The sequence below is a fragment of the Tenrec ecaudatus genome, chromosome 17, assembly GCF_050624435.1.
Source record: "Tenrec ecaudatus isolate mTenEca1 chromosome 17, mTenEca1.hap1, whole genome shotgun sequence".
Taxonomy (NCBI): Eukaryota; Metazoa; Chordata; class Mammalia; order Afrosoricida; family Tenrecidae; genus Tenrec; species Tenrec ecaudatus.
Window position 1 is genome coordinate 19337104 of NC_134546.1, and position 27295 is coordinate 19364398.

The 27295-nt window shown below is 48.1% G+C and overlaps 1 protein-coding gene across 1 annotated transcript in view; it reads left to right on the forward strand.

Moving 5' to 3' along the window:
* BABAM2 (BRISC and BRCA1 A complex member 2) overlaps positions 1-27295 on the forward strand; it is a 547594-nt gene that overhangs the window by 477856 nt on the left and 42443 nt on the right. The window contains exon 11 of the mRNA XM_075535418.1: positions 23639-23792. Within this exon, the coding sequence (XP_075391533.1) occupies positions 23639-23792 (154 nt within the window). The remainder of the gene's footprint in view (positions 1-23638; positions 23793-27295) is intronic.

Genomic DNA, 27295 nt, shown 5'->3' on the forward strand with positions numbered 1-27295 from the left:
TCGTCTGCCTATTTGGCAGCAGTTTTGTGAGGGTGTGTGGTTTTTGCTGCTGTTCTTGGTTGCTGTCAAGTTGACTCTGACGGATGGTGGCCGTGTGTACAACAGAAGCAGCAAACAACATTTAGAAATAGTTAGGACATTAAAAGCCAGTAACAAAAGAATCCATCATGTGCCTTTGCACGGTTCTGTCTCCGCCCGTGTTTGCTACTCCCATGCCCCCCTCTAGCTCATATCCAGCTTCCCCCCTTCAGGGTGATTTTACTGGCTGGCCTGATGGTGGTCTGCCGTGCTTCCCTTGTCTTTCCTTCCCCTCCCCCAGTGGCCCTGTAGCCTGCCACCAGATCAAGCTGATTTTGTTCTTTTCTTCGAAGGCCGCTCCCAGTGGACCAGCTCACTGGACCCATAAGCTTCTCTCTCATCCAGCCTGGGCCCCTCACTTGTCCCTCCATGCTGCCTCTCCTTGACCCTGTGTCTCTCTCAGATCCTATTTTCAAAACTACCCCCAGTGTTCGCTTTAACCTCCTCACCTCCCACCAAGAACACTGAGTCTGAACGGTATCCTTCTGAAACTTTAACATATGATGTTTTAGGAGCCCTGCTGCTAACTGCAGGGTTAGTAGTTGGAAGCCACCAGCAGCTCCAAGGGAGGAAGATGAGGCTTTCTATTCCTCTGAAGATTTACAGTCTCAGAAACCCACAGGGGCAGTTCTACGCTCTCCTATAGAGTCACTATGCATCGGCAGTGCCTCGTTTGCTGTGTGCCAAGAACCTATGTCTGAGATGTTTTTTTGTCACCTGTGCATTAGTTTAATTATTCTGGTGCATCTACTCCCCAGGCCCATGACTATTAACGGAATTGTTTTAAAGATTCTGATCATGCTGATCTGCAGTGCCTCGCACAGCATCAGTTATCCCTGACCGAAGTGGGAGCGCGGGCAGTCGGAGTGCACTTGGAGTTGATACACTGCGTTTCCATGGTCACAACCCTGAGAGGTAGACGGTATCATTCTCTCCATTTGGCAAAGGAGGCAGGGAAAGAGACGCAGTAACTTCAGATTTGTGGGGCTAGAGGAGAAACCAGGGACACTGGGCCCTTGAAGTAAGCCACGGTGCAGCCAAGCCTGCAAGGAGAGAGGTGGGCATGAAGGAGGCAGCCTGCACAGGGCACCGCTGGAGCCTGTTGCTGAGCTGACAAAATGAAGACCTAGCAGAAGCCACCAGAAGGTGCCATGACAGTGGACTGCTAACCCAGTTCAACAGCAAAATTCAGGTGACTGACTCCAAGGGCCTTGGCTGTGGGCCACCCCGCGCCGCCCCTTAACAGCCTACTCCGTGTAAGTCAATGGCGAGAAATCCCCTAGAGTGGTGACTCAGCCCCTTGCCCTGGCCAGAGCCAGGCCACGGACGGTACAGCCCATTTCCCGGGAACTTTCTGAAAGACCAGTGATTTCATCTTTCTAGTCTCAAGCACTGGTGCCCCAGCAGAGATTTTTCACGTGGCCATCCCATTCAAAGAGAAACGGAACCCCGGAGCGGTGGACCCCCGAGAGGTCAGTAACTGCAGTTCTGAGTAGACACTGACGAGAGACCCTGCCAGGCTTCTCGGGGCCAAAGCCCGCGGGTGAATTCATAGCCTTGAGTTTTCAGTGTCACGGCTGAACCTCCTGATGGTATATAGGCTCCACGCAGGACCCCTGCTTCTGGCCCTCGCTGAATCTGTTGAGCTTACTGCCCAGCGTGGGTAGGACCGCTGAGAGCTGCCACGGGCAGGCCCAGAGCGCAAGTGAAAAGTCAGCAGGCTGCCTTCAGGGCTGGGAAGCCACGCTGCAGGTGGGTGGTGTACCAAAGCCGCATTGTGTGTCTAGAGAATTCAGGGTGTGGCAAGGGATCAGCTACTGAGAGAGCGAAGATTAATACTTAATACGTATGTATTTATTAGCGTGGCTGGCTCTTTTGTCAAAAATGTCATAAATTCGCAGTTTGGAATTATAAAGCAAATAAAATGACTGATATACCTCTTTCAACAGCCAACGAGCACCGTCCATGGGGGAGAGAAATGCAGAGTCATTGATTAATCATTAACCTGAAATACTACAGATCTAGTTTTTCGAAGCTGTTAGAAATCTGTAAGAAGGAGCATGCCCGCCCCTAGCACCCTGCCCGTGACAAAGGTTAGAAGAAATCCACATGACCTTCTTCAAAACATGTGATGAAGCCCTCCTCCCTTCCCCAAGTCCACCAAATGTTGGTCTCAGCAGAGGGGGAGGAAGGCACAGGGGCTAATCAGACAGCAAGCGTTGTGCCTTCACAAGCAAACATTACACGTTAGCCGGGTAACTCGTGGAAGCTTGTTAGTTCGAAGTGACTCACTTGTGCAGATGAAGTTATTTTTAGAGATGTAATTTGTACTGTTTAGAAAAGAATAAAGAGACGGTAAAAGGCTAGATCGCTCATTATAGTTTACAGAGCTCATGAACCCAGCATCCATGGGAAGGATGACTAAGCAAGGGGTCGGTTGGTACTTTCTCTCAGAATTTTACAGACTTGAGTCATCCACTTTAGTCTGGAAGCACAGCATCGAGGTACCTGTGACTCAACTCCTATTTAGAGAGAACACTCGAATCCAGCGCTGATACACTTTTGTAGCGAAGTGCTGAAGAAATTACAGAGCAAAGCAGAGTAGGCCTGGGCACGACGCAGCCGTGGATGGTATTAGCTCGGAGTCATCTCTCTTCATCGCTGGCTTTTCCAAGACTGTTTGTGATCCAGCTGGTGACTGCCCTTCCATCTGCAGTGCCACCTTATTGCAGGGCCACCTGCTCGTGCTGGGCTCCTTGACCCAAGGGCACACCTATGCTCTGTGGACACCTCAGCCTCTTCCTTCCTGTGTGAAGATGGCTAGCATGGAGGCCCATTGCTTTGACCAAATGCATGCGTGTGTGAGTGAATAAGGCTGTGTCTGTGCGTCAATCTTCCACATGATGGATTCCGATTCTAGCTGTCTGAAGTGAATAGAGACAGCTTTCAAAGACTTTCCCCTTCCTATGCTACCCGTGTCAGGCGTTTCTTTTGTCTTTTCAAGTTTTGTTGTTGTTTTTAAGCGCGCGCGCACACACACACACACACGATAAGAATTACGGTTGTGAAAGACCCAGAATAAAAAATCATATTGATGTGAATGAGGGGGAGTGCAGAGCGGAGACCCAAACCCATCTGTAGATAACTGGACATCCCCTCACAGAATGGTCAGAAGAAAGAGACACGAGCCAATTAGGGTGCAGTACCGCACCAACGAAACACAACTTTCCTCTAGTTCTTTAATGCCTCCTCTCCCTCACTATCATGACCCCAACTCTACCTAACAAATCTGGCTAGACCAGAGCATGTACAATGGGTATAGATAAGAGCCCACAACACAGGGAATAGAGGACAGATAAAACCTCAGGACTAATAATGAGAGTAGCAATACCAGGAGGATAGGTTGGAAGGTGGGGGGAGAAAGGGAGAACTGATCACATTGATTGACATATAGTTCCCCCCAGGGAGGATGAACAACAGAAAAGTGGGTGAAGGGAGACGTCAGACAGTATAAGATATGACAAAATAGTAATAATTTATAAATTATCAAGGGCTTGTGAGGGAGGGAGAATGGGGTGGGAGGGGGAAACTGAGGAGCTGATACCAAGGGTTCAAGTAGAGAGAAAATGTTTTGAGAATGTTGGTGGCGACATATGTACAGATGTACTTGACACAATGGGTGTGTGTGTGGATTATGCTAAGAGCTGTAAGAGCCCCAATGAAATGATTGAACGAGAATAGCTGCAGTGAGTGAAATGACTTGTTAAGGTGGAGAGAAAGCCCCGGAACGCTGCTCTTCTCTCGCCAGGGCTGCTGCTCCGTTCTGCGTCTGGGTGGGCCTCCCTCGGCTCCCCCCCCACCCACCCCCACCCCCCGCAGCCTTAGTGCACTTGAATGTCTGCTTGTGCCGCCTCCGCTGAGGCGCACCCTTATGCCCTTTTCCAGCTTGTATGCGTCTTGATCAGCTTTTCATAACCAAAATCATTATTATTGTGTCAAAGAAAAAAGTAAGGAGAAGCAAGAAGTAGCCAGTCGATTGACGGATACCCTTCTATAGAATTATTTTATTGTGGTAAAATATATGCAATTAAAAATTGCCATTTTCACCATTTCTGGTACTTTGTTTTCATTTTTATTGTTTTCTGCAAGTATAAGTCACCCTGTTTAAAATTATTGCTAAGAATATGCCCTTCAGAGCATACACTACTTCAACAATTCCATATGCACACGTCGGGAACATTGATTACCTTCTTCAAGTGTTGCAGCTCTCCCTGCCCCTTTCTTGAATTACTCCTCCCCCATTGGCTTCGTGTTAATTGTATAATTCAGTGGCTTTACCTGCATACAGCCACTTTCACCACTTGTGTTGTCAAGAGCTGAGTCCTTTTCCCAAAGAGGAAAGCTTTGGATGCACTCAGCCCGGCCAGCAAACACTCAAGGACCTAGAGACCCAGCCCAGTGTTCAGCCCTCAGCCCCGCCACAGGTAGGTTCACTCGAGGAGTTTGCAGTGGGTAGGGGAGGCAGACACGGAAGCACTTAACTACAAGTACTCAAACAAAAGAAGCATTACTGACTGCCATCGATCAATGCTGACTCAGAGCAAGCCCTGTGGGTTTCCAAGACTGCAGCTCTTGATGGAAGCATAAAGCCCGGTCTTTCCCCCAAATTGCTGCTGGTGGTTTTGAACTGCCAACCATACGGATCGCAGCCCAACGTGTAACCACTACTCCACCAGGGTTCCTCTAAGGGCAACTACTGGGTGGAAATGCTGTCAGCACAGGTGTAGCACAAGCAGGGACAGCTACTGCCTCGGAGAAACCTTGAAGACATGTCCTCAGAGGTAGGTCTTGAAGTGTGAAGGGAAATCTTCACAGCAATAAAGATAAGATCAAGAAGAAAGGCAACAATATGCTCTTGGACTGATACAGTGCATCCCATTCCAAAAGCCTGGGAATGATGCCCAAGGCTGCGTGTTTTCAGGGAACACAAGTTAAGGGCGTTATGGGAAACAAAGCGGGAAAGCTTTCGGCCTCGTTATGAAGAGCTTTCTCTTTGAACACGGACGCGACCTTCTCTCAATTACACTGACCTTCTGACAGCCGAAGAAGGATGCGTTCAAGTGGGGAGAAATGGGGTCTGGGCGTGTGTGCAGGAAAGCCACACGGGAAACCAATTCAAGCAACAGATAGGACTAGCGGGGACGAGGATGGACAACAGATGCTAGAAATACTCCTGAGGTAGAATTGGTAGGACTTCTCAAACAAGATTTAGGGTGCGAGGGGGAATTGAGGATTACCACCTAATTCCTAGCGAGAGTACTATTTTAGAGAATGAAAGTTGAAGGGAGAGGGCAGATTTGGGGATGAGGGAAGATCACGAGTAAACAGATTAAGCTTGCGGCGTTTATCCAATAAGCAATTGGAGATATTCAGAAAGGAGACCAAAGAGGAGCCCGGACTGATGGAGCTTTGAGCGTCAACCACCACAGAGGGGGGCATTCATGCAGAGAGGAGAGGAGAGGGCAGAAAAGACCCCGGGGCAAGGCCAGGGTGTCATGGCAGGCAGGAGAGGATTCCCGGATGCAGACTAAGCAGCAGCAGAGGGTGAGATGGAAACCAGGGACAAGTGGCGTCAGGACGGCCAGAGAGGGCAGCGTTTGAGAAGGCAGGCGTGGCAAGTGAGCTGGGAGTGGAAAGCATTTGCTTCGGTGACTGGTGGTGGTGGTGCTTCTTGGTGAATATAGTCAGAGACACCGTGCGTTTGAACAGGTGGAAGCCAGGTGCTAATGGACTGCAGAGTTAGTAGTGAGCAAAGAGCTTGAGCTAACACTCTTCAAGAACTCGGAGAATTAAGAAAAGGGTGTGTTGACAGGAGCTGGCAGACAGGGAGGGGGCGGAGGTGCATTATTTTTTTAAAAAAGAATTAATTTTGCTATTGTTACTGAAAATATGCACCAATTCAGTAATTCCTGCTTGTACAATTCCATGACTGATTACATTCTTCAAGGTCACATTCTTCAAATTGTGCAGCTATCTTCCCCTTCCTTTTCCCTCCCTCTGACCCGAACCTGCTGCTGTCCAAGCGTCCCACCAGGTCTTTCCGGCTGGTGTCGTCCTTGGATTCCAGTAGGCGCCCTGTACTAGTGTGTGTCCTCCTTCAGAAGCGCACAGAGCTCCGGGGAGGGAGCCCAGTAAGCTAAGCCGTGGTTCCTCTGGAAGAGGACGACTTCACCGATATTTTTTGGTTCACGGTTTGAAACTTGCCCCAGGGCAGTAGTTTTCCAGAGTCATCCATCCTCAGTGGCTTCAGAAAGTGTGGAGGTCCGTTCTACATTTTGATAAGGCTTCTTCGGATGCACTTGTTGATCAACGTGTTCAGTAATAATGGCCAGGCACCGTCTAGTTCTTCCTACAAATGACAACAGAGGCAGTTGTTCCCGGAGGCAATTAGCCACACATCCATTCCCTTCTCTTTGAGACCAGAGGCAGGCTCTGGGGGAAGAGTTTCTTCAGCAGGAGCAGCCCACGAGGAGAGGTTAGAATATAGAGGGTAAAGAGAAACAGTAATTGAACGATGGTGGATTGAAGGGTACGGCGCCTGGAAGAAACGTGACAAGATGAACCTCAGACGGGGGCGCTCAGACTCCTCGAGGGAAGGAAAGGGCATGGACAGAGACTCAGCAGTAAGGGGCCGGGAGAGGGAGGAAGACCCTGCATGACAGTGGAAGCCAAGCTCCATTTGCATGGTCCACCAGGGATTAAGCTTCTGGTGAAACCCTCCTGACCATAGCCAAGGGATGTACTAGCCTGACCAGACAGAGAGTGTTAGGAAGTCAGTCAGGGTGGATGTAATGAGGTTGAAATGGAATATCTTATCATTTGATCTCCCTTTGACTCGTTTTAAATTTGTGGTAGTTTTTCCCATGTGCCACTTTCTTTTACATTGAGGCTTTTCTTTGTTTTGCTTCGGTATTGTTGTTGGTTTTGTTTCTGTATACGAAATCCAGGATAGGGAAATCTACAGAGACAGTAACTGGATTAAGGGTTTCTTGGGGGCCATGCAGGGGAGGTTCAGGAGGAGGGGAGCTAATAACAAGGAGCACAAGAAAGAAGAAAAGGTTCTAAAATTTATTGTGGGGATGATCGTACGACTCTTTTGGTATGTGAATTATATGCCAACAAAATTTTTAAAAGAAATGGAGGCATTTCAATGCCAATTTTCCCAAAGAGGTTACTAAAAAACTCACAGCCACTGAGTCCGATGTCTATTCATGGAGACCCTGTAGGACAGGGTAGAACTGCCCCTTTGGGTTTCCGAGACACTGACTATTTACGGGAGTTAGAAAGCTTTGTCTTTCTCCATCAGAGCAGTTGGTGCTTTTGAACTGACGATCTTGCGATGAACAGCCCAGCACAGAATCACAACACCAACAGGACTCTTGGTCTACGGAGTTGGCAACAGGATTAGTTCCTGGGAAGCAGTCAGGCATTCAATGAGGGGTTTGGGAGAAAAGAGAAATTTGGGAATAGTCTCCGGAGCCAGCTCAGTCAACTAAAGTCGTTTTCATTGATCTCTGCTACCAGCACCACATACCAAGCAGTGCCCGTGTACAAATATGAGTGTGGGTGCGCACATGTGCGTGCGCAGGCACTCACGTGTATACAAAGACCTGACACCGCCTGGTAAAGCCTTCCTCCCTGCCCTCGGTTCCCACCCTCTCCCAGTCCATGCCGGGCTCCGCACAAGCACCCCTTGGCAGATTTCAGGTGACTGTTCCCATAAGCTAAGGCTGAGTGCATGACTTAGCAAGTTGAACATTTAAAGAATCAAACCTGTTTTTCCACAGAACCAGTGACTAATATATCAAACATGAACCATTTTGACCTACAGAAACAAAGAGATTTCCATCACGGGAAGCCTTAGTACAGGGTCATGAGTAAGGTGGGGCCACTGAAAATAGCCGACTCCTGAGAGCGGCTGCTGGCCAGGTGAGTGAGAAAGGGTTAACTGTGGAGTCCGCAGCAGGCTCTGCAGAAGGGTGGGATCGCTTCACTGTCTTTATTTAAGGCTCTCTGGAACTTCCCTCTTTCTTACTCCTAATCCGATTCTTTACATCTGGCCTTAAATGCCCTGTGTGCATGAACTTCAACTTGGTATTCAAACCTTAGACTTTTAGCTGAAGCCTGATGAGCTGTGCTGCCCTCTTTAGAAGGGAAGGCTAGGTGGTCCTCTCCTGGGCTGTCCCGACCAGCATGCAGGAGTCTGCCATTACCTGGAGACCTTGCTTTGTCCCCAAGCGCTGTGATAAGGGACAGGACGAAGGTAATTATTAAGCCGGTGTCAATGTGTAGGACAGATCGAAAAGGAATTCCTGGAAGTGGAGAAAGATTATTAATTTACTTCAGGTGTGAATTGATAAGCGTTTAGAGCTGGCCCCAAATGGTGGGCGCAGGAACCCGCGAACAGTTGTCCTGGGAGTTAGAGAAAAGTTTATATACACAGAGAGAGCGATACGCAGGGGCTCAAAATATTGGTGGGAAAATTCCATTATCCTTCATTCCATTTTCCCATGAGCTTTTTGAAGCCTGTGTGTGTGTGTGTGTGTGTGTGTGTGTGTTTCCCTTTTCTTGGCCCATGGCATAAGTCAATGTGTGGCCCCAGGCTGACCAGTAACCTTCTAGCAGGACAGTGCCTTGTGGACAGTCCTCTTGAGGATGCACTGGGCAATAGAGGGCCTCTATTGAGCTGGAGAGAACAGAAGGAAGGCCAAAGTCACCCAAAGATTTGTGCTGGTAGGAGATGATGGGGCGGCCTGGGGTGCGGGGACCATGGGCAGTGGACTTGAGTTTTCATTTCAGACGCGTAGTCTGATTCTTCCCCTAGTGGCATCACTAGACTTAGAGTATGAAGATCTGAGTTCAAGGCCCACGCCCGCCACTGCACTCATTCTGAACAAGCCGCTTCCTGTGCCGCATTGGCAGGGGTGATGTGTGTGCCTTGATGGCTGCAAGGACGACCAGCCGAGTCAATAGAGGGGCACCTAGTAAACCATAAAGCTTAGATTGTCACATTCAGTCCTCTGGTTTTATGAGGCTGGCAGGGGAACCGGTATTATCAAAGGAACTCACAGGCGAGCTTCAGGGAAGGTGATGGAGATTTTGAAACCGCCCGGGGTATGAATAGGTGAGACATTCTAATAAAGTAGATTTGAGAGCCAAGCTGGCTGGGCTGGCCAGTCTCTCAGCCTATCCTTGGGAATAACGGGGTGGTAAGCAGGTGAAGGAATGAAGGCCGGGAAAAGCTGAACGAGGAGAGGAGCAGCTCGATCGAGGGTTATAGAAACCAAGGGAGAAGAATGGCACGGAACAGCAGTGTCACGGGCCATTCAGGCCCCCCAGATAAGGCTATAAGATGTTTTTCACATCAAAAGCAAGGAAACCAGGAAATTGAAACGTCAAAATAAAAAGTCTGAGATCATTGGACCCTTGAGCTTCCTTGGACTGGAGAAAAACAAATACCCTGTATTTTCTCACTGCCTGTTATAACCGCGGGTCAATAATCCCCTGTCTCCTGTGCGCTTTCCTGATCAACAGCCAGAGAGCTTACTTGCCTGCAGCGACCCCTGCCCCAAATGCTACAAGAGGCCCAGAATCCCCCCCCCCACACCCCAACCAAGTAGACACTTGGTCCAGAACATCAAAAACAGACAGTAAATCTAATCTGTAGCACTTAAGCTGAATGCACACATAGGCTGTGGAGTTAAATGGGGCAACGAACTGTCTGCTCCTGGCCCCAGCTCTTCCTCACCTCAGTAAGCGAGGTCTCTGGCTTCCCTTCCCCTAGGACTAGCCTCCTCACTTGTAGCAACAACAAACGCTGGGGAGGCAGGGAGCATGTGGGCAAAGCACCCAGCTCCTCGTAGGCACTCAGGATGTAGTGATTTCCTTCTTTTTCCTTAGCTTTTCTGTTTGTTCCTAACTGCTGTCAATGCTAAGGATCCCCGCCCAGATATGTGTTCATGAAGAGGTCAAAGTCAGATTGGGGTAAGCTCCTATTTCCGTGCTGGCCACTTTGTACCTGCAGGGAGATTGACTGGGTTACAGGTGGCCTGATACAATACAACCTCCTAAACTTGGGGTCAAGACCTTGGGATTGTGTGTGTGGTCACGAACGCAGTGCGTCACTCTGGACCTCAGGGTCCTCTTGTGGTTTCATCATGAGTGCATCTTGTGCTAAGGCAAGATGTGGAGCACTAAAAAAATAGGTATCTCACCCACCTGTAGTCCAGCTATGCCCAATCAGCTCACCAACCAAACTCACAGCCAAGAGGAAAGGTATAGGCTAAAGCAATGTCACAGTCTGTGTCTTACTCAGAGAGAGCCCTCCAGGGACACTTCCTGGACTTCCAATAAGCCTAGCGAACCAGTTCTCAAGGCTCTGTTAGCTGAACTACCCAGAGAAGGTCATTGGCTCGTAGTCATACAAACCCACCATGAGACTTCTCAGGGCATAACCCCATAATAGCCTGCATCAAGAGGGACACACGGAAGGACCCGGGGTACAGAGAACAGACACTAGAACCTTAGCCCTGGCCTTGAGATATCAGCTGTGCAGTCCATGTTACGGAGAGCCCATCCCTTCACAGGAGAACTGCTCCCTGGGGTTTCCAGGGCTGTGACCTATCAGGAGGGGCCTGCCATGCCTGTCTGCCGAGCTGCCTGTGGGTGACCTTGACCTCCACATTGCCAACCTTTCAGCTAGTAGGTGAGTTCTTAATTGTTTGTGCCACCCAGGAACTCCAGATCATGGATAGTTACGACCATGAGAGTTGATGTCCATAACTCTGACCTTGAGTCATTTGGAAAGGGAGAAGGGAGAAGTAAATGTGAAGTCTTATTTCAAAAAGACTTCTATCACAAACAACAATAAAATAGCATTCACTTCCAAGAATAAATCTGAGGTTGGAAAGCTCACCCGTCAGGAATGGGTCCCTGGGTGTGAATATGCTTTTCTTCAGAGAACACTGCTCCAGCACCTTGACTGGAAATACTCGTGTTCCTTGCATTTGGGATGAACGAGCTAAGCAACCCACTAAAGTCAGGGGCTTGCCTCAGCATGCTCCTGTTAAGTTTCCCTCGGTCATTCTCTTCCATTTCAGTCAGTTAGATATCAGAAGAGAATGAGTTGGAACACATACTTTGAGACAGCGATCATACCTCTATCACAAATGAGATTCCTAATTGGGAAAGCAGGGATTCATTGCCATTGCACCCCCACCCGCTTTCCAAGAAGAAACAACCAAGAGCTGGTCAAAAAGCAACACCAACCAGACAAAATAAGGCAACAACGGGACAGCTCACGGCTCGAAAGGAGGGTAATCCTTAAATACAAGAGGGTTGACTCTAGTTCCAGACCTTGCAAACAACAGAATCACGAACAGGTGTTTACCCCAAAAAAGAAAGGCAGGGAGGGGACAAAACCCTTCCCCTAGAAGAGGCAGCACCTCAAAGAGGTGGGGGTGCTGCCCCATCAAAGCAGAGGGAGAAAGCTGCAGCCAGGCTGCCATCACGCTCCTCTCTAGCCCAGTGGTTTTCATCTGTGGTCACAGTTGACTGCAAGATTTGCCGCAAGATTCTCCAGAGCTCTGATTTTGGGAGAAGGAAGAAAACTGATGAATTAAAACTGAGGAGTTTCTCCCAAGAACCAACCAGTCAGTCAATGCCATCGAGTGATTCTGACTCATGGCAACCCTATAGGACAAGGCTGAACTTGCCCTGGGGTTTCTGAGGCTACGAATCTTTATGGGAGCATTAAATTTTATCTTTTTCCTTCAGAGCCACTGGTGGTTTCGAACTGCTGACCTTGAAGTGAGCAGCCTAAAGAGTGACATGCCTCCTATACTACCCGGGCTCTTTGAAAGGGTTTCTCAGCACTCCTGAATTTGCCTCAAATTAAAAGGCGGAAAAACTAAGTTGGAAGCTTCGTTGAAAGGACGTGGCTACTTTTGATCTTTGGGTTGTGTTTTCTAAGCTGGGAATCCGTTTGGAAAAAGAAATTATATAGACTTGGGTTTGGGGGATGTTTTATTGCTTCTAAGAGATACCTGCTATGTGCCAAGTTGTCTGTATACATTGCACGTCATGCCACCCCCGCTTGCAGAGTAGGCCTTGTCCCATTTTAAAGACGAGGACACCGTGAGCGGAGACTCCAGTAAGTGGTCTGAAGCCCCCAGGTGGTAACTCGGAGACTAGGGATCAAGGGCGGCTTCGTCAATTGCAGAGTGTGCCGTGTTCTTCCACCCTCCTCCTCTTGGCTTCCTTCAGGTTCCATCCTTGGTTTAGGCAGAGCTTTCCATATGGGAGACACCGAGTTGCAGGCTTTATTTTCAGCGTTTCAAGGTTAGGGTTATTCCGTTTTCTGGATTATACTATGGCGGGGTATTTGAGTTACAGGGAAGTGTTGGTCCCACTGGAATGGGTGGCATGGGGTGGTCCCCTAGTAATGCTCACGGGTGACACTGATCCTAGAAAAGCGCCCACACACTTTGCTTTGCATTGAGATCATGCCACAGTTTCACATTTTTATCCAGAGCCGCTTGACACGGGCACTCTAGCCTCCCAACCTGCCCATCCTGATGACCCCGCCTTCCTCGCTGTCCCACCGCTGCGCAACACGGTCTGCTCGGAATCCTCTGGCCTTCCTCCGCCCTTCTCAGTCAGAGCCCTTTTGCCGCCATTGCTACCAAAGCCTCAGTCATCCTTCAAGCGCCGCCTCCAAAGCATCGCAGCTAATGGGCCTTGTTAGAAACCCTTCAAAACGCAGACTGTGACACCAAGTCGAGGCCGATTCCTAGCAACCCTGTGACAGGGTGGAATGGTCCCTTAGGGTTTCTGAGAGTACAGCTCTTCAGAACTGAAAAGCCAGGGAGGGGCTTCGCCTGCTCCAGGTGCTTCACTAGCCTCCCCGCAGCTCCCTTCCCAGGAGCAATGAAGGTCCAGCAAACATACAAGTGCCTGGCCTTACTCAGCTTGGCTTCCCAGCCTGGAACATGGTAGATGCTTGGGAAACGTTTCTCGAATTGTATATATGTTATTGTTTTTCTAGCACATCAAGCTCCTAACCAAACCTGAACTCATTGCTGTCAAGTTGGTTCCGACTCACAGGGATTCTTGAGAGGCTTGCCCACATTGGAAACTCTTTCTGGGAGCAGACAGCTCCTTCTTTCTCGCACAGATATGCAGTCCGGGACTTACCTGACACACAACCCGTAAAATGCACATTCCAGGTTCATGGGGAATTTTCTTCTTCCTAGCCAGATAAATCATCCTTTGGATTGGAGAAATCACGATCTTTGCTCATCTGGGCTCGGCTGGTTTGTTTAATCGTGACTGGAGTTAAGCTGATTGATGTGTCCATTCGGCCGACCACCCCTGCTGGACCCAGACAGGATGCACTCCTCCCCTCTCTGCAGCTGGCATGCTGTCCATGAATTTTGGAAAGTAAAAGCTTGTGATTCTTTAAGGACTTTGCTCAGTTTTTAAGTGCCAAGGATGTCTCATCTGAATTGATTTAAGGATTTTTTTTAATCAAAATCTTTTCTAAGTTTAGCCACATTCCTTTTTCAGTCCTCTCTGGCCACGTGTTTCTTTATTATGACTAAATTCTTTTCAAGATTGACTTTAAAACAGTACCAAATGCTCTTCGGGGTGCCTTCTCTTGCTAGGGTTCTTTCTGCATCAAATAAAAGCATGTTTTCTTTTCTCCTTTTTCACTGTCAGCATTTTCTAATGTTTATGATCGGTGCCCACCAATCCCTAAGTCAGCTGCCTCCTATGTATCTGGTCTTAGGCTACCACGCAGGGGACATCAAACAAGGACAACTTGGCCAGACCAAACTCACCACCACCGTGGCCATGCTGACCCTGGGCGCACTGAAACTCTTAGCCCAACTGGGGACATTGTCAAGAGCAGGCAAGACTTCCAGGAAGAAGGGGACGCTTGACTATCCCAGAGAGCTGGGAGAAATAGCGGGTCAAAGGAGCTGAATAAGAAGCCAAGACTGAGGAGGTGAGAGTAGCCAGGAAGCCGCAGTGCCGGCAGGAGCTGTGTCCAGGGGAGACAGAAAGCAGCCACACACAGGTCAGCAAGTGGCCCTCCTCCAGGAAGTATGCCCCTCAGCTGTCCCCAGAGGCACCTAGGGAGAAAGGCCTGGCAACCACCTCCCGCCCCCCACCCCTCCCAGTCAGTCATTGTTTGGTGCAGTGTTTGCTCAGGGTCAACCTGCCGCACCTGGTGTGGTCTGGGTGTTGTTTGGTTTGTAACCTTGGCTCCTGAGAGGGTCCGCAGTCCGTCACGGTGGCCCCTTCTTAGATGCCTTCTCAGAAATCCATGGTCTGTGATGCTCCCCGGCCCCTGGGAAGTGAACTCCCGTGGTGGGGGGGCTGCTCGCCTGCAGATGGGCAGCATTAAGCTTGGGTGAGAGGAGCCCAGCTGTCCAGTCTGGCTTCACTGACGCTCTGAGGCGAGAGGGCCACCCTCCGGCATCCCTTTCCTGGTGAGGTTCTTCTGAGCGTGTTCCATGCCTGTCTCCGTGGGTTGACATGCTTACCTTCTGTCTAGAAAGTGCTTCAAAAGCAAAGGCTAAATGAAGCCCAGGGAGCCCCTGCCCCGCTGCTTACAATCGCCTCACACCACTTCGCTCTCAGGAAAGACCTACTTTTGTTTTCACTTTTATGAAAAACTGAAACGTGAAATCAGTGTTCCGCTTTTGTTTTGCGGTAAGTCATTAAAGAGGCGATGAGCCACTGGAGTGGGCTGCCAAGCTCCTTCCCAGGCGCTCCGGGCAGCCCCCCAGCATCACGTCTCCGCACCTTTGAACCATGCAAACACGGCGTGAGTGTTCTTTCAGGTTCTGTATGTTATTTGATCAGATTTGGGGGGTTCTTTTGGAGGCCAGGGAGTGCTCAAACATTTTTTCTTTATAAACGAATGGTCATTGTTTCTTCGCTATATGCCATATTGATTCACAAAAGGTTTCTTAGGGATGTGCTACTCTCAGATAGTGGGGGGAAGCCATATAAACCCAGCCCAGATAGCTCCTTCATCTCAGCTATCCCAGATGGCTGTCAACCTGGGAGGAAGCAAGCAGCTACAACAACACACAACAGCAGGGACGGTCTCTGAAGTGTGCCTGAGCAAAATCACGCATGATTCACAGGTCTCAGCTGTTCACAGGGCAGCGCCTGCCCAGGCCTGCCTCTGGCAGAGTGGGCAGAGCCGGTCAGCCCAGCCTTGCTCCTCAAAGCTCAGACTCTTCTGGAATGAAGTCAACGAACGAAAGAGCTACACCTTCCTGACAGATCACTGAAGACAAAGCGGGTGCATAAGCAAATGTGGTGAAGAAAGCTGAGGGTTCCTGGCTTTCAAATATCAAAGGATAGAGTGTCTGGGGTCTTAAAGGCTTGAAGATAAACAAGCAGCTATCTAGCTGAGAAGCAACAAAGCTGCATGGAAGCAGCACACCAGCCTGTGTGATCACGAGGTGTCGAGAGAATCTGGTATGAGGCATCAAAAGAACAAAAAAATCATATCATTGTGAATGAGGGGGAGTGCAGAGTAGAGACCCAAAGTCCATCTGTAGGCAACTGGGCATCCCCTTACAGAAGGGTCGTGGGGAGAAGAGCGAGTCAGGGTACGGTATAGCACTGATGAGACAGACATATGACTTCCCTCTCGTTTGTTAACGCTTCCTCCCCCACACTATCATGATCCCAATTCTACCTTACAAATCTGGCTAGACCAGAAGATGTACACTGGTACAGATAAGAGCTAGAAACACGGAATTCAGGACAGATAAACCTCTTCAGGACCAATAATGAGAGCAGCGATACCAGGAGGGGAAGGGGAAGGTGAGTGGAGAAAGTGGGAACCGATCACAATGATCTACATATAACCCCTTCCCTTGAGGATGGACAATAGAAAAGTGGATGAAGGGAGACATCGGTCAGTGTAAGACATGAAAAAATAATAATAATTTACAAACTATCAAGATTTCATGACGGAAGGATGGGGGGGGGCAGGGAGGGAGAAAAATGAGGAGCTGATACCAAGGGCTCAAGTAGAAAGAAAATGTTTTGAGAATGATGATGGCAACAAGTGTACAAATGTGCTTGACACAATGGATGGATGTATGGATTGTGATAAGAGTTATAGAACCACCCAATAAATGATTTTTTTTTTAAAGAAGAAAGAGCAAAAGGAGCAGGGATTGCCTCGGAGTTGGCCTTCATGAGAATCGGTGAAAGAAGAGGGCAAGGGCCAGGAGCAGGAAAGCAGGCCCAGTTTCGAGTGAGGAGTGGACCAGCCTGTCACAGCCCAGGAGCCCTGGGGCAGCGGCTCTTAGGAGCTGCACAGTTAGGGTTGGAGACTCTCGCGGAGGAGGCGTTTGTAGAAGGCCTTTTATGATGTTTGTATTTGGCATATTATTACAGTCTATACACACTGTTTGTGTACTAACTGTAGGTACATGGGATACAATGATTTTTTTAACTGTGAAAATACTCTGTATATTTAATTTCAACTTCAGAGTTGATTACAGGAAGATGCTTACAAAACAAGCCCAACATTTGTTTCAATATATGTTTTAAATGATAGACTTACAAGCATATAAACAACAACATAATTAAAGGTTTCCACTCTGCCTGTAAGAAATCAGGCAGATTTTACCGTAAGCAGTAAAGCATTCCAAGTCTTCAAGATGGCTCATATAGCTGCACCGACATGGCAGTAAACGTTTAAACAACAAGTCTGTGATTTATATGCTACAGCATAAAGAATGAAATGTCTGTGTGTCCATGTATTAGAAATCTATAGTGTATCATGTGTACTGAGCACGTATGTATGCCTGTGGCATGCCTGTGTCCATATGTTAGAAATCTGTGTTGTATCGTGTGTACTGAGCACGTATGTATGCCTGTGTGTCCATATGTTATAAATCTATGATGTATCGTGTGTACTGAGCATGTATGTATGCGTGTGGCATAGCAGTTACTTGTTGGGCTGCTAACCACTGCAAGGTAACAGTTCATAGACACCAGCAGCCACTCCTCGGGAGAAAGACAAGGTGTTGTATTCCTGTGAAGAGGCAGTCTAGAAATCCATAGCGACAGGTCTTCCTTTCCCTAAAGCGTCACTGTGAGTCAGAACCGACTTGGTAGCAATGAGTTTTGGGCTATGTGTGTGTGTGCATGTGTGTGCACAAATAGATGGAAAGATCTAATGCATACTGGGTCTTTAACAAAACCTAGTTGATGTTTACCCCACCCCCGTCACTTAAATGAGAATGCCTGGGTGGCACAGTGAGGTGGCCGTGCTCACCCCCCCAGGGGCGCCTCAGAAGGGAGCCATGGCAGTCTGCTCTGAAACGCCGGGGCCTTGACAAGCAATGGCGCACAGTCTACTGGGCCACAGGCAGGGTCACCGTGGGTCGGAATTCATTCCTGAGCAACTGCCTGGGTTTTGGGCACATAAAGGAAAGACAGTAATAAGATGAGGAGACGTCATGAATTTGTTGATGCTTTGCATCGGACACTTCAGTTTCACGTTAAGTTACTTCACATCGCTGGTGTGCTGGAGTTCAAGTCTCTCAGAGATGGAGTGCCTCGCTAGTCAGGGCAGGGCTGGCTGCTACATAAGGGAGAGTCTTTCCTCATGGGTTACATGCCCGTTGTGGGGTGATATCCAAACTGCTCGTAGGACAAATGGAACCATTCTTGGAGGGAGGCTTTGCAGGACCCCACCACAGGACTTGGTGGGAGTAGAAGGAGCCCTGGTGGTGCAGTGGGTCAGTAGTTCGAACCCTCCGGGTTTCTACCAAGATTTGAAACGTCAGAAACCCCAGGGAGCAGTCCCCCGTCCTTTGAGAATCACTGTGGGTCCCAATCTACGGGATGGCATTGGGTTTGATTGGCTGGAGGAACTGGAAAGATTGAAAAACTAACCAAGGAGCTTCAGTAGATGCTGACTCACAGTGACGCTACAGGACAAAGTAGAACTCCCCCATGCTGTCTGCAAGGCGACATCTGTACAGAGCCCTTGACCGACCGCCACGTGGTTTTCAACCACAGACCTTTCCGTGAGCCGCCGAGCACACTAACCACGGGTCTCCTAGAAAGGCCTGGGAGGGCTGGACGTGTTCCATAAACATAACCACTCAACGTGAATCCAGGAACATCGACCTGCCCTTTCAACCGAGAAGCACGGGGGAAAGTGTAGGGATACGTCATTTGGGAGATTTGGAGAGATGAAATAATGGCTGACTTGTGAATAGTGTTGAAAATATTTGATGATGTGACTCCCAGAGAACTGATTATGGTTAACCCCTCATTTGTTTGGCATTTCCAAGGATTGAGCTATTCCACATTACTGACTTTTCCAGACAGCTAACATTTTCCTAGTTATATGCCTTGAATGCTTTTTAACCAATACTTGGGGGAGGGGGCGGATATTTCTGAAATAGATCATACACTTACCCTGCCGCCATCAACTGAAGTTGGTGGGTCTACATGACCATTTCCTTGGGCGCCTTTGACTGCAAGCATGAGAAGATTGATGAAAAAAAGATTAAACAGTCAGGAGTTGGCCTCTGCTCACTTAACAAGGAGTTGAAAGGGAGACCATTGCAGGGAGGATGGAGTGGGCCGCTCAGTGACGTCACACCCCAGGTTACCTACCTTCTCTCTAATTTTTTTGACGTTGCTCTCCTGGTCCCAAGATGGTTGCCAGAGTGCCAGGCCTCAAGCACTCAAATGATCCAATCCAAGGCAGCAGTAAAGGAGAGGCTTCCCCTTGCCTGTGTCTTGACTCAGAGAGGAGAGCGTTTCTCAGAAGACCTCTTGGCTGCATTGCTGGAACTGAGTCACACTTCCATACTGTGGTTTTAGAAAAGGCCAAGAGAGCGGATAAATGCCCAGCACTTTCAGACTCTTCAGTGGGAGGGAGGACTCTGCCCATCAGGAAGATGGATGGAGAAGAGGTGCTGGGCAGCCCGCCCATAGTGTCTGCCACCGTCACCCCGATGGAGCGTTTACATCACTCCCTGGAGGGTAGTCACCTCAGGGGTCATTAGCTGTAGAGCTCTAACGAGCTCTGGATGATTTTTGAACTACTAAACCTGCTTTGAGGAACCCTGGTGGCCCTTTTAGGTAATTGTTGGACTGTGAAACACAAAGTTGGCAGTTCAAACCCACCAGCCACTCCATAGTAGAAAGATGAGGCTCTGCCCCTGGAAAGATTTACAGCTTCAGAAACCCAATGTGAGTCAGGATTGACGTGAGGGCAGTGGGCGGTTGAGGTTGAAGCCCGCTTTTCTCTTTCCTGCCTTTGTGTTAGACGTGCGGTTCCTCATGTACCGTATCCTCTAATTATGGCACCGTAATTGATTTCTTTTTCCGGGAGAAATCATACAAGCTTGTTAGAATGAAGTTGGACATTTCTGAGCGAGCGCCTGACAGGCCTGTCCTGTTCTGGGTTCCTTTTTCCACTGTTGAGGTCCCTGGATAAAGAGGGAATTTTTTTCCCCCACATTGGGTACTGAGGGCAGGTAAGCTAGTGCACAAGACAAGGCAGAGCTGCCTCTGCGCGCCTGCAGCGCAGCCTGGCCGGGGAGCAGCAGCAAGGTTGGTCACGTTCCCCCAACGAGGAGCGTGAGGGGTTGCATGCAAAACTCTGCTGGTTTTGGGACTGTCACCAACAGAACCCAACACTGCAGAGCTGGGGTCCTCACCCTTTTTAAACAGGGGGCCAGTCCACTGTCCCTCAGACCCGTGGGAGGGCCAGGCTATAGTTTAAAAAAAAAACTGCCAACAAATTCCTATGGACACTGCACGTATCTTATTTTGAAGTAAACAAACAAACAGGGCACAAACACCAGGCGGGCTGGATAAATGTCTTCCGAGCCTGCAGGGCGTCGTTTGAGGATGCCTGCTGCAGCGACTGCCCCACAGATGCCCCACCTGGTAGGAAAGCAGGGCCGATCTGAATCATCCCCCGAGCCCGGTGGATAAGTCCCGGGAACTGCCGGGTAGTGCAGACCTAGCTGTGGCTTGTTTCAACAAGTTCTAGAAGCAAGTAATGTTTGGGGAATGGTCATTGAAATTCTCCTGGACAAGTGAAGACCCTGCCTTCTGTGGACAGAGAAAGCTGACCAGCCTCCGGCCTCTGGATACAAAAAGGAACTAGGAAGCAGTTGTCAAAATACTACTGACAGTGAGTCATTGACCCGAGGGGCTGTCTCTGCTGGGAGAATAGAACCCAGCCAGCAGGTGGGTTGGTTTCCAAGGAAGCAAATGGTTAAAATGTTATCTCTGCAGCTGTGAGTGCAATCCGCTCATAAGGTCAGCTCAGCGTGTCCTCAGAAGTCAGCTGTTCAAAACCTCAAGTCTTTATGTTACTGTGTCAGAGGATCATGAGTAACTCATATGCACAACTTAGTAACAGAAACATTTAGGGAGACAAAAACATTGTGTGTGTGTGCGCGCAAGAGAGAGAGAGAGAAAGGGGGGGGGGAATCCCTTTTGTTGACTGCTGACTGAATCAGCTATCATCCAACATAAGTTCATTTTGTTTTCACATATGTCAATTGATATGTGAGTTACTGGTTTTTATCTTGAGCTCTGGGAGCGAGCAGCCGACCACTGAGTACACAGGGATAAGTAGTGATTTTTCCTGTTGACTTCCACTTGCTTTGTGAAGTGGTCCTCGACGGAGAAACGATATTGCAGTCAATGCTTTGGGGGGTCTTGATACTTATCAGCATCTAGATTGCAATTTTTTTCTTTAATCAGAACTGACTGCCCCTGGTAAATACATTTCTTTTCACATTTTGAATTACTTCTGTTGCTAATGGACATTTAGAATTTATCAGAAAATGGTTCTGAATAGAAAATGAATTTCTTCCGCATATCAGAGTTCTAATATGATAACACCCATTTTCTGCAAGACAAAATGACAAGGGCAAAGCTGTGAAACATGCCAAAGTCCAAACAAGCTGAGTACTTGAAAAACATACAGATTGCGGGATTATCTGCATTACTTTTGTTAGTAAACGGTCACTATATTTATATTTATTAATTCTTACCATTGAATTCTATTATCAAAAAAACGTTTTAAGGAAGATTGCATGTTAAATGGTTTTCTACTATTACTGCTTTGGGAAGTTCATCTGAATCTTGTTTCATATTTAGAAACTTTTGTCTCATGTAAACATAAATCAAGTCAAATTAAAGCCTGTGTAAATAGGCATTTCTTATCCCCAAATTAATCGGAGGAAATGTAATGAGTAAAGAGAAGTATTTTTTGTTCAAAAGGGCTGAAGATGGCACAGCACATGCTGTGGATATACAGTAATTCCCAAAGAATTCTCTGCGTTGAAGTGGTTATAATTTGATTTCACCTTTTTCCTCTTTTGTATTGCTCTTTCACGTTATGAAACTTTAGCCGTCGCCCTGGAAGGCACGTCCTGGGACTGCCTGTCTGAAGCATGTGGAAAATGTGAGAAAAGAGTGGACATTCAGAATCTTGTCACTGTGCTTTGGCTGGTGGAGGATTCATGGGTAGAAACCCCCTTCAGCACTGAGTCAGTTGTCCTCAATGACCAAATCTACTCGGCAGGCTGAGGACCCCACACTGGGCGATATTTGGCTGCCTTTAAAATGTCAAACCAAATGCTTAGAGGACCTGACTCTCACCCTCACCCCGAAGGGGTGGAATGTGTTTTCAAAGGCGGCCTGGTTGTCCAATAGTTAACCACGCCAACAGCCCACAGGAGACAGGCCTGGTGGTCGCAGCCTAGAGCAGCGCTTCCCTGTCACATGGGGTCGCTATGAGCGGAGAATCAACGCCAGGTCCCCTAACAGCAATGTCTTTTCAAGACACTTGCTTCATAAAGCCAAAAAGATAAACTCGGTACACTTCAGAAAGGAGACTTTAGATTACAAAATGGGAATTAAAACCTGGTGAATGACTTGCATGCCAGAGCAGAGGCCATGGAGCTAGGAAGCCAATCCACCTCTTGGGCCCTTAAGCTTGCTCATCTGTTAAATGGAGGTGGCTCAAAAGTAATATTTGCTTCGAGAAGTTGTATGTATCAAATTAGAGAAGGGTATAAAGTTTCTCTGTAAATCTAGGAAAGACCAGTCACCTCTTTGAATCCACACTGTTGAGCTAGAATGAATAGAGCATACCATTCCAAAGCTCAGTCCCATCAACGGCTGTGCTGTCATAGCCGCAATGAACTTGGACTCTGTTCTGCCTTCTTGTGCTCAATGGTGTTGACTCCCCATTTTCCCCATGCCCCCTTTCCATGCCAAGTAATCTCCAGTCCTGTGACTGCCTTTGTAGTTCCACCCATTGCAGTTTCTGGGTACAGATAAATATACAAGAGTATAGCAGACAACAAACAGGATCCATCAACCATGTTTGCTCTTTGTCATAGAAGAGGGTGTAGTCATAGTCACCCAAATAGGCATAGATACTTTAAAGCATGTACTGTTGGAGCAGTCTGGATTTTTAATGAATGGTCACTTCAGCTGAAAGTAATGGCTTGTGTTATTTTTGTAATTGTATTAAATAATCCCCAAATAAGAAAAGACCACACACAATGCATGTTAGCAGCAAGCACTAGGACTTGAAGCCGCCTGGACTCTTATCAGCCACCATTTGCGGTGCTCAGATAGGCCCCTTGTGTGTTTCATCAAGGAGGTCAACTGCTTAAGCAAATACACCAGCAAATGGGGCAGGGGGCGGGGGAGAAGCTGCTGAGTATAGAAATCCGTTGCACGAATGGAAGTAGAGTGATAATATTTTTTTTCCCATTTGCCATGACGTCCCCTAGAGGTTTGGCTGCATCCATAGGGTGTTCACAGGCCGAGTCCTCTGAGTGGACAGCCCCTTCCTTCTCTGCGGTCGGGTCTTCGTCTGGGAGCGCTGCTGACACCTGTTGACTTTGGCCAACGCAGCTGTCACTTGAACCCCAGTGGCCTAGCCTTCAGCATCCAAGCAGCACACAGACCACCACAGGGTGACAAGCGGACAGACAACGTGGAGTAGAAAGTGTGACCAACCCCCTTATTTCCTTTCCAAATCCCTTCTTTAAGGACGGCCTCATTCCCATTTTGTCCATCCACTGACCGAGGAGGAAGGCCCTGCGTTTAGTGTAATAGAGACTTAGGACGTGTGTGTGTGTGTGTGTGTGTGTGTGTGTCCTAAGTCTCTACGGTTTTACACATACAGACATAGGTATAAGCTAACTGTGCTCTGGACCGTTAGACAAAGTAAGTGCCTTAAAGGCACTGCGGATGGAGGGGGCCACCCAAGGACACTTGTGTTGTAACCGCCGTGGCCATTTGCATTTCTTGGCCCTTCTCTCCGTACCTGGTAGCTAGGCCTCAACCGCTATCTGTGGTCCAAGTAAGAGTCTCATAGCCAAATACTCAGAGTCTGCCAGGAAAGTGTCTTAAAACATGTATACATGCTAAGCATTTCTTTCTTTTTCCTTTGCAGTTGACCTGCCCCTGTTTTTCCCTCGAGACCAGCCAACCCTCACATTTCAGTCCGTCTATCATTTCACCAACAGCGGTCAACTTTACTCCCAGGCCCAGAAAAATTACCCGTACAGCCCCAGATGGGACGGCAATGAAATGGCCAAAAGAGCAAAGTAAGTGCCGGTTTGTTATAAGCAGACGGGAACCTTTTGTTTATCTTGTCCAGAGGTCAGCAAGCTCCTGCCCAGGGCCTGTTACGAGAAATAAAGTTTTATTGAAGACGGCCACACCTGTTCCGTCACATGTCCATGCTGCTGTGGTAGACTCCGAGCGGAGCATCTGCAACAGAGACCACGTGGCCTGCAAACCCAACAGTCTTGCTATCTGGCCCTTTTGCTGCCCACAGATCTGAATTCAAGTAGAAGTTGCCTGTATCTGAAAATGTTTCCTTTTCTTACAGTTTCTGTTGGTGTCAGAGATGGTGGTGACAAATTTTTTTTCTATCACATTTCAGGATTTATGAGAAATGTACCTCTCTCCTTAAATTGGAGAAGCTGTTGTGTTAGGTCCCACCGAGTCAGTTGCCACTCTGTGCTCCCCTGCGGCCAAGCCCGTCCCCTCTCCCCACTCCCGTGCCAGCCTCACAGTCGTTCCTGTGTTTTGCACCCATTGTCGCGGGCACTGTGCGTGTCTCTGTTGATGAGGGTCCTCTTTGTCACTGAGTCCCTGTTTAACCAAGCATGATGTCCTCCTCCAGGGACTGGTCCTTGCTGATAGCATTTCCAAAGCAGGGGAGATGAAGTCTCACCTCCTAGCATCTGAGGAGCTAGTGATTCTGCCCATGCTTCTTCCAAGGCAGATGTGTCTTCTCCTGGCAGCCCCTGCTGATCCAGCATTGGCCGCCAGCACCATACTGCCAGTGCACCCATTCTTGACGCATTCGCCAGCCAGCTTTTACATCTCCGTGAACAGTTGAAAATAGCACGGCTCCTGTCCGGTGGCCTCAAAGTGACAGCTTTGCTTTCTTAGACTTCAAGGGGGTCCTCCGCAGCAGATTTGCCTAATGTGATATGTCATGTGATCTCGACTCCTGCTTCCGTGGGTGTTGGCCTTCATAACGGCCACCGCTGCTGCTTCTATCATGATGTTTCTTGTTGGTCCAATTGTAAAGGTTTTCATTTATTCAATGTTGGGGTATAATCTGCACTGAAGGCTGTAGTCTTGGATCGTTATCCGCTAAGTGCTTGCTTTCAGTAAGTAAGCCAGGTTGTATGGGTCGCATACCCCAGCCTTCCGCCAGTCCTGAGGCTGCAGTCTTCTTCCTCTAGTCCAGCTAGATGCTGGATTCTTGACTCAGCGTACAGATTAAGTAAATGTGGAGAAATGATACAAACCAGTTGCGTACCTTTTTAAAATTGTAAACCTTACAGTATCCTTTCTGCGCAAAAAAACTACCTCTTGGTCTAGGTACAGGTTCCACTTCAGTAAAGTGTTCTGGAATTCCCATTATTCATGATGTTATTCATAATTTATTATGATCCCTATGAGCAAACGCCCTTGTGTAATCAATAAGAGGTAAACATTTTCCGCTTTCAGCCCAAATCCACCAGACTCCAGCAATAATACCCTTCACTCTACTCTCTCCTGGGTCTGACTTGAATTTTGGGCAACTCCCAATGTACTGCTGCAATAATTTTAAATTATCTTCAGCAAAATTTTACTTGCATGTGATACTAATAATATTGTTTGATAATTTCTGCTTTTGGGGGGTGGGGAGTGGGGCAGGGAGTTCACCTTTCTTTGGAATGGGCACAAATAGGGATCTCCTTCAGTCAGTGGGCCAGGTCACCCACTTGAAAATTTCTTGGACTAGACCAGGGAGACCTTCCAGCGTTGTATCCGTTTGTTGAACCATCTCGATTGCTCTCCCATAATTTCCTCAAGGCTTGTTTTTCACCAGTGCCTTTAGTGCAGCGTGGACTCAGTCCATCAGTGGCATTCGTTCTCAATCTTATGCTACCTCCTAAAATGGCTAAATGTTGACCAGTGATTTTGAATACAAATAGCTGTGTTGATTTCATATGTAACTACTGGAAGGGAATCCTCTGTGAGCAGATCAGAATGCCATCGCTACTTTCATATTTGGAAGGACTTTAGGTAATAGTAAGCAAATAGGACTTCCGCTTACTGATCAATACATGGACCTAGTACCCGGTTTTTCACATAAACTACAATCCCTTTGAAGGGGCAGATTGAATTCTATACAACAAGGCATCTCAGCAGTGTGTATACAGCTGTTGCCCACAGTAGGAGCTGCATGGTCTTAACTGGATACATTGCTGCACAAATAGCTCAGATCCAAGAAAAGTAGATCGGGAATTTGGCAGCAGTAGAAGTTAACTAGTGTTCAGAGTCTAGAGGCATAGCCCGTATTATAAATGAACTTCTTGGGGTAGGTCTATGGAGGAGTTGAAATGAATAGGAATGTGCTGAATGGTTTTTTTGGGGGGGTGGGGGGGCGTACAACTCTAATTACTGGAACATCAATCTTCATGGAGCGAGGCCCTCTAGATTGAAGCAGCAGTATATCAAAATCATGGTTTCCAAAAATAAGTCACAGTTAGAATGGCAAGTGGTTATTATTTTATCACTGAGCAGCCATTTCTCACACTTGTAATACCGGCTGAAAGATGATCAGATCCAGAAATGCATGCCAGTGAAGAACACCTATTAAGTGTCCTCTCCTTTCATGCATCATTTACTGAACACCTGCCATCCTAGAGACATTGTCCTCCGTGCTGGAGACAGGTGGCAACAAACGCAAAGTCCGTGTCTTTGTGCCTGTGTCTGTAACTCAGCAGGGAAGAGTAGAGCCTTGATCACACCGACTTCTGATGGTTCTAAAGTGCCCACCTACAAAGCCCTGGAGGTATAGTGGGTTACGCCTTGGGCTGCTAACCTTACGGTCCCCAGTTTGAAACTACAGTACTAGCCTCTCAGAGAGAATGGTGGAGCTTCTTACTCCCTAAAGAGTCGCAGTCTTGGACGTGCACAGGGGCAAAGAGACCCTGTCCTGCAGGGCCACAGTGAGACGTCGACTCCGTGGCAGTGAGGGAGACTTACAAAGACTGGCCTTTGAGTCATGTGTGCCCTTCCTGACTGAACTCTTCGACGCTGTCTAAAGCTCAGCATCTCCACTTACAACTGTCTCAGGACTCTTTCAGTGTGGCAGTCATGACATCTACACGTATGACCCAGAGTTGTTGTTACCTGAATTCTCAATGTGCATTTTTGCCTTTTTTTTTTCTTTTGCAATTTTTTTGCAATTTCTGTACCTTTTGTCTAAAATATCCAAGTCTAAAATTCTGTGTAAGGCAAAGGGTGCACATATGCAAATGCAACAACTAACAATTATTTAGATTTATGTAGGTTGAAAGCAATTTTTAAAAAGCAACGTGAAGCTGACCTGATGTGTGAAAGCACTGTGTCTGAATCTCTGGGCTTGCCCCGTGTGTACGTGGGATCTGCTCTTAGACCAGGGGCCGTTATTTGTGGGATTGCGATGAAGCCTGACCCAAACGTGTCTTTGTGGTTTCCATGCAAAGCTGGCTTGGGGGGTGGGGTGTGTGTGTGTGCGCGCGTGCATGCGTGCTTAGGCGTTTTTCTGAAGCAGACA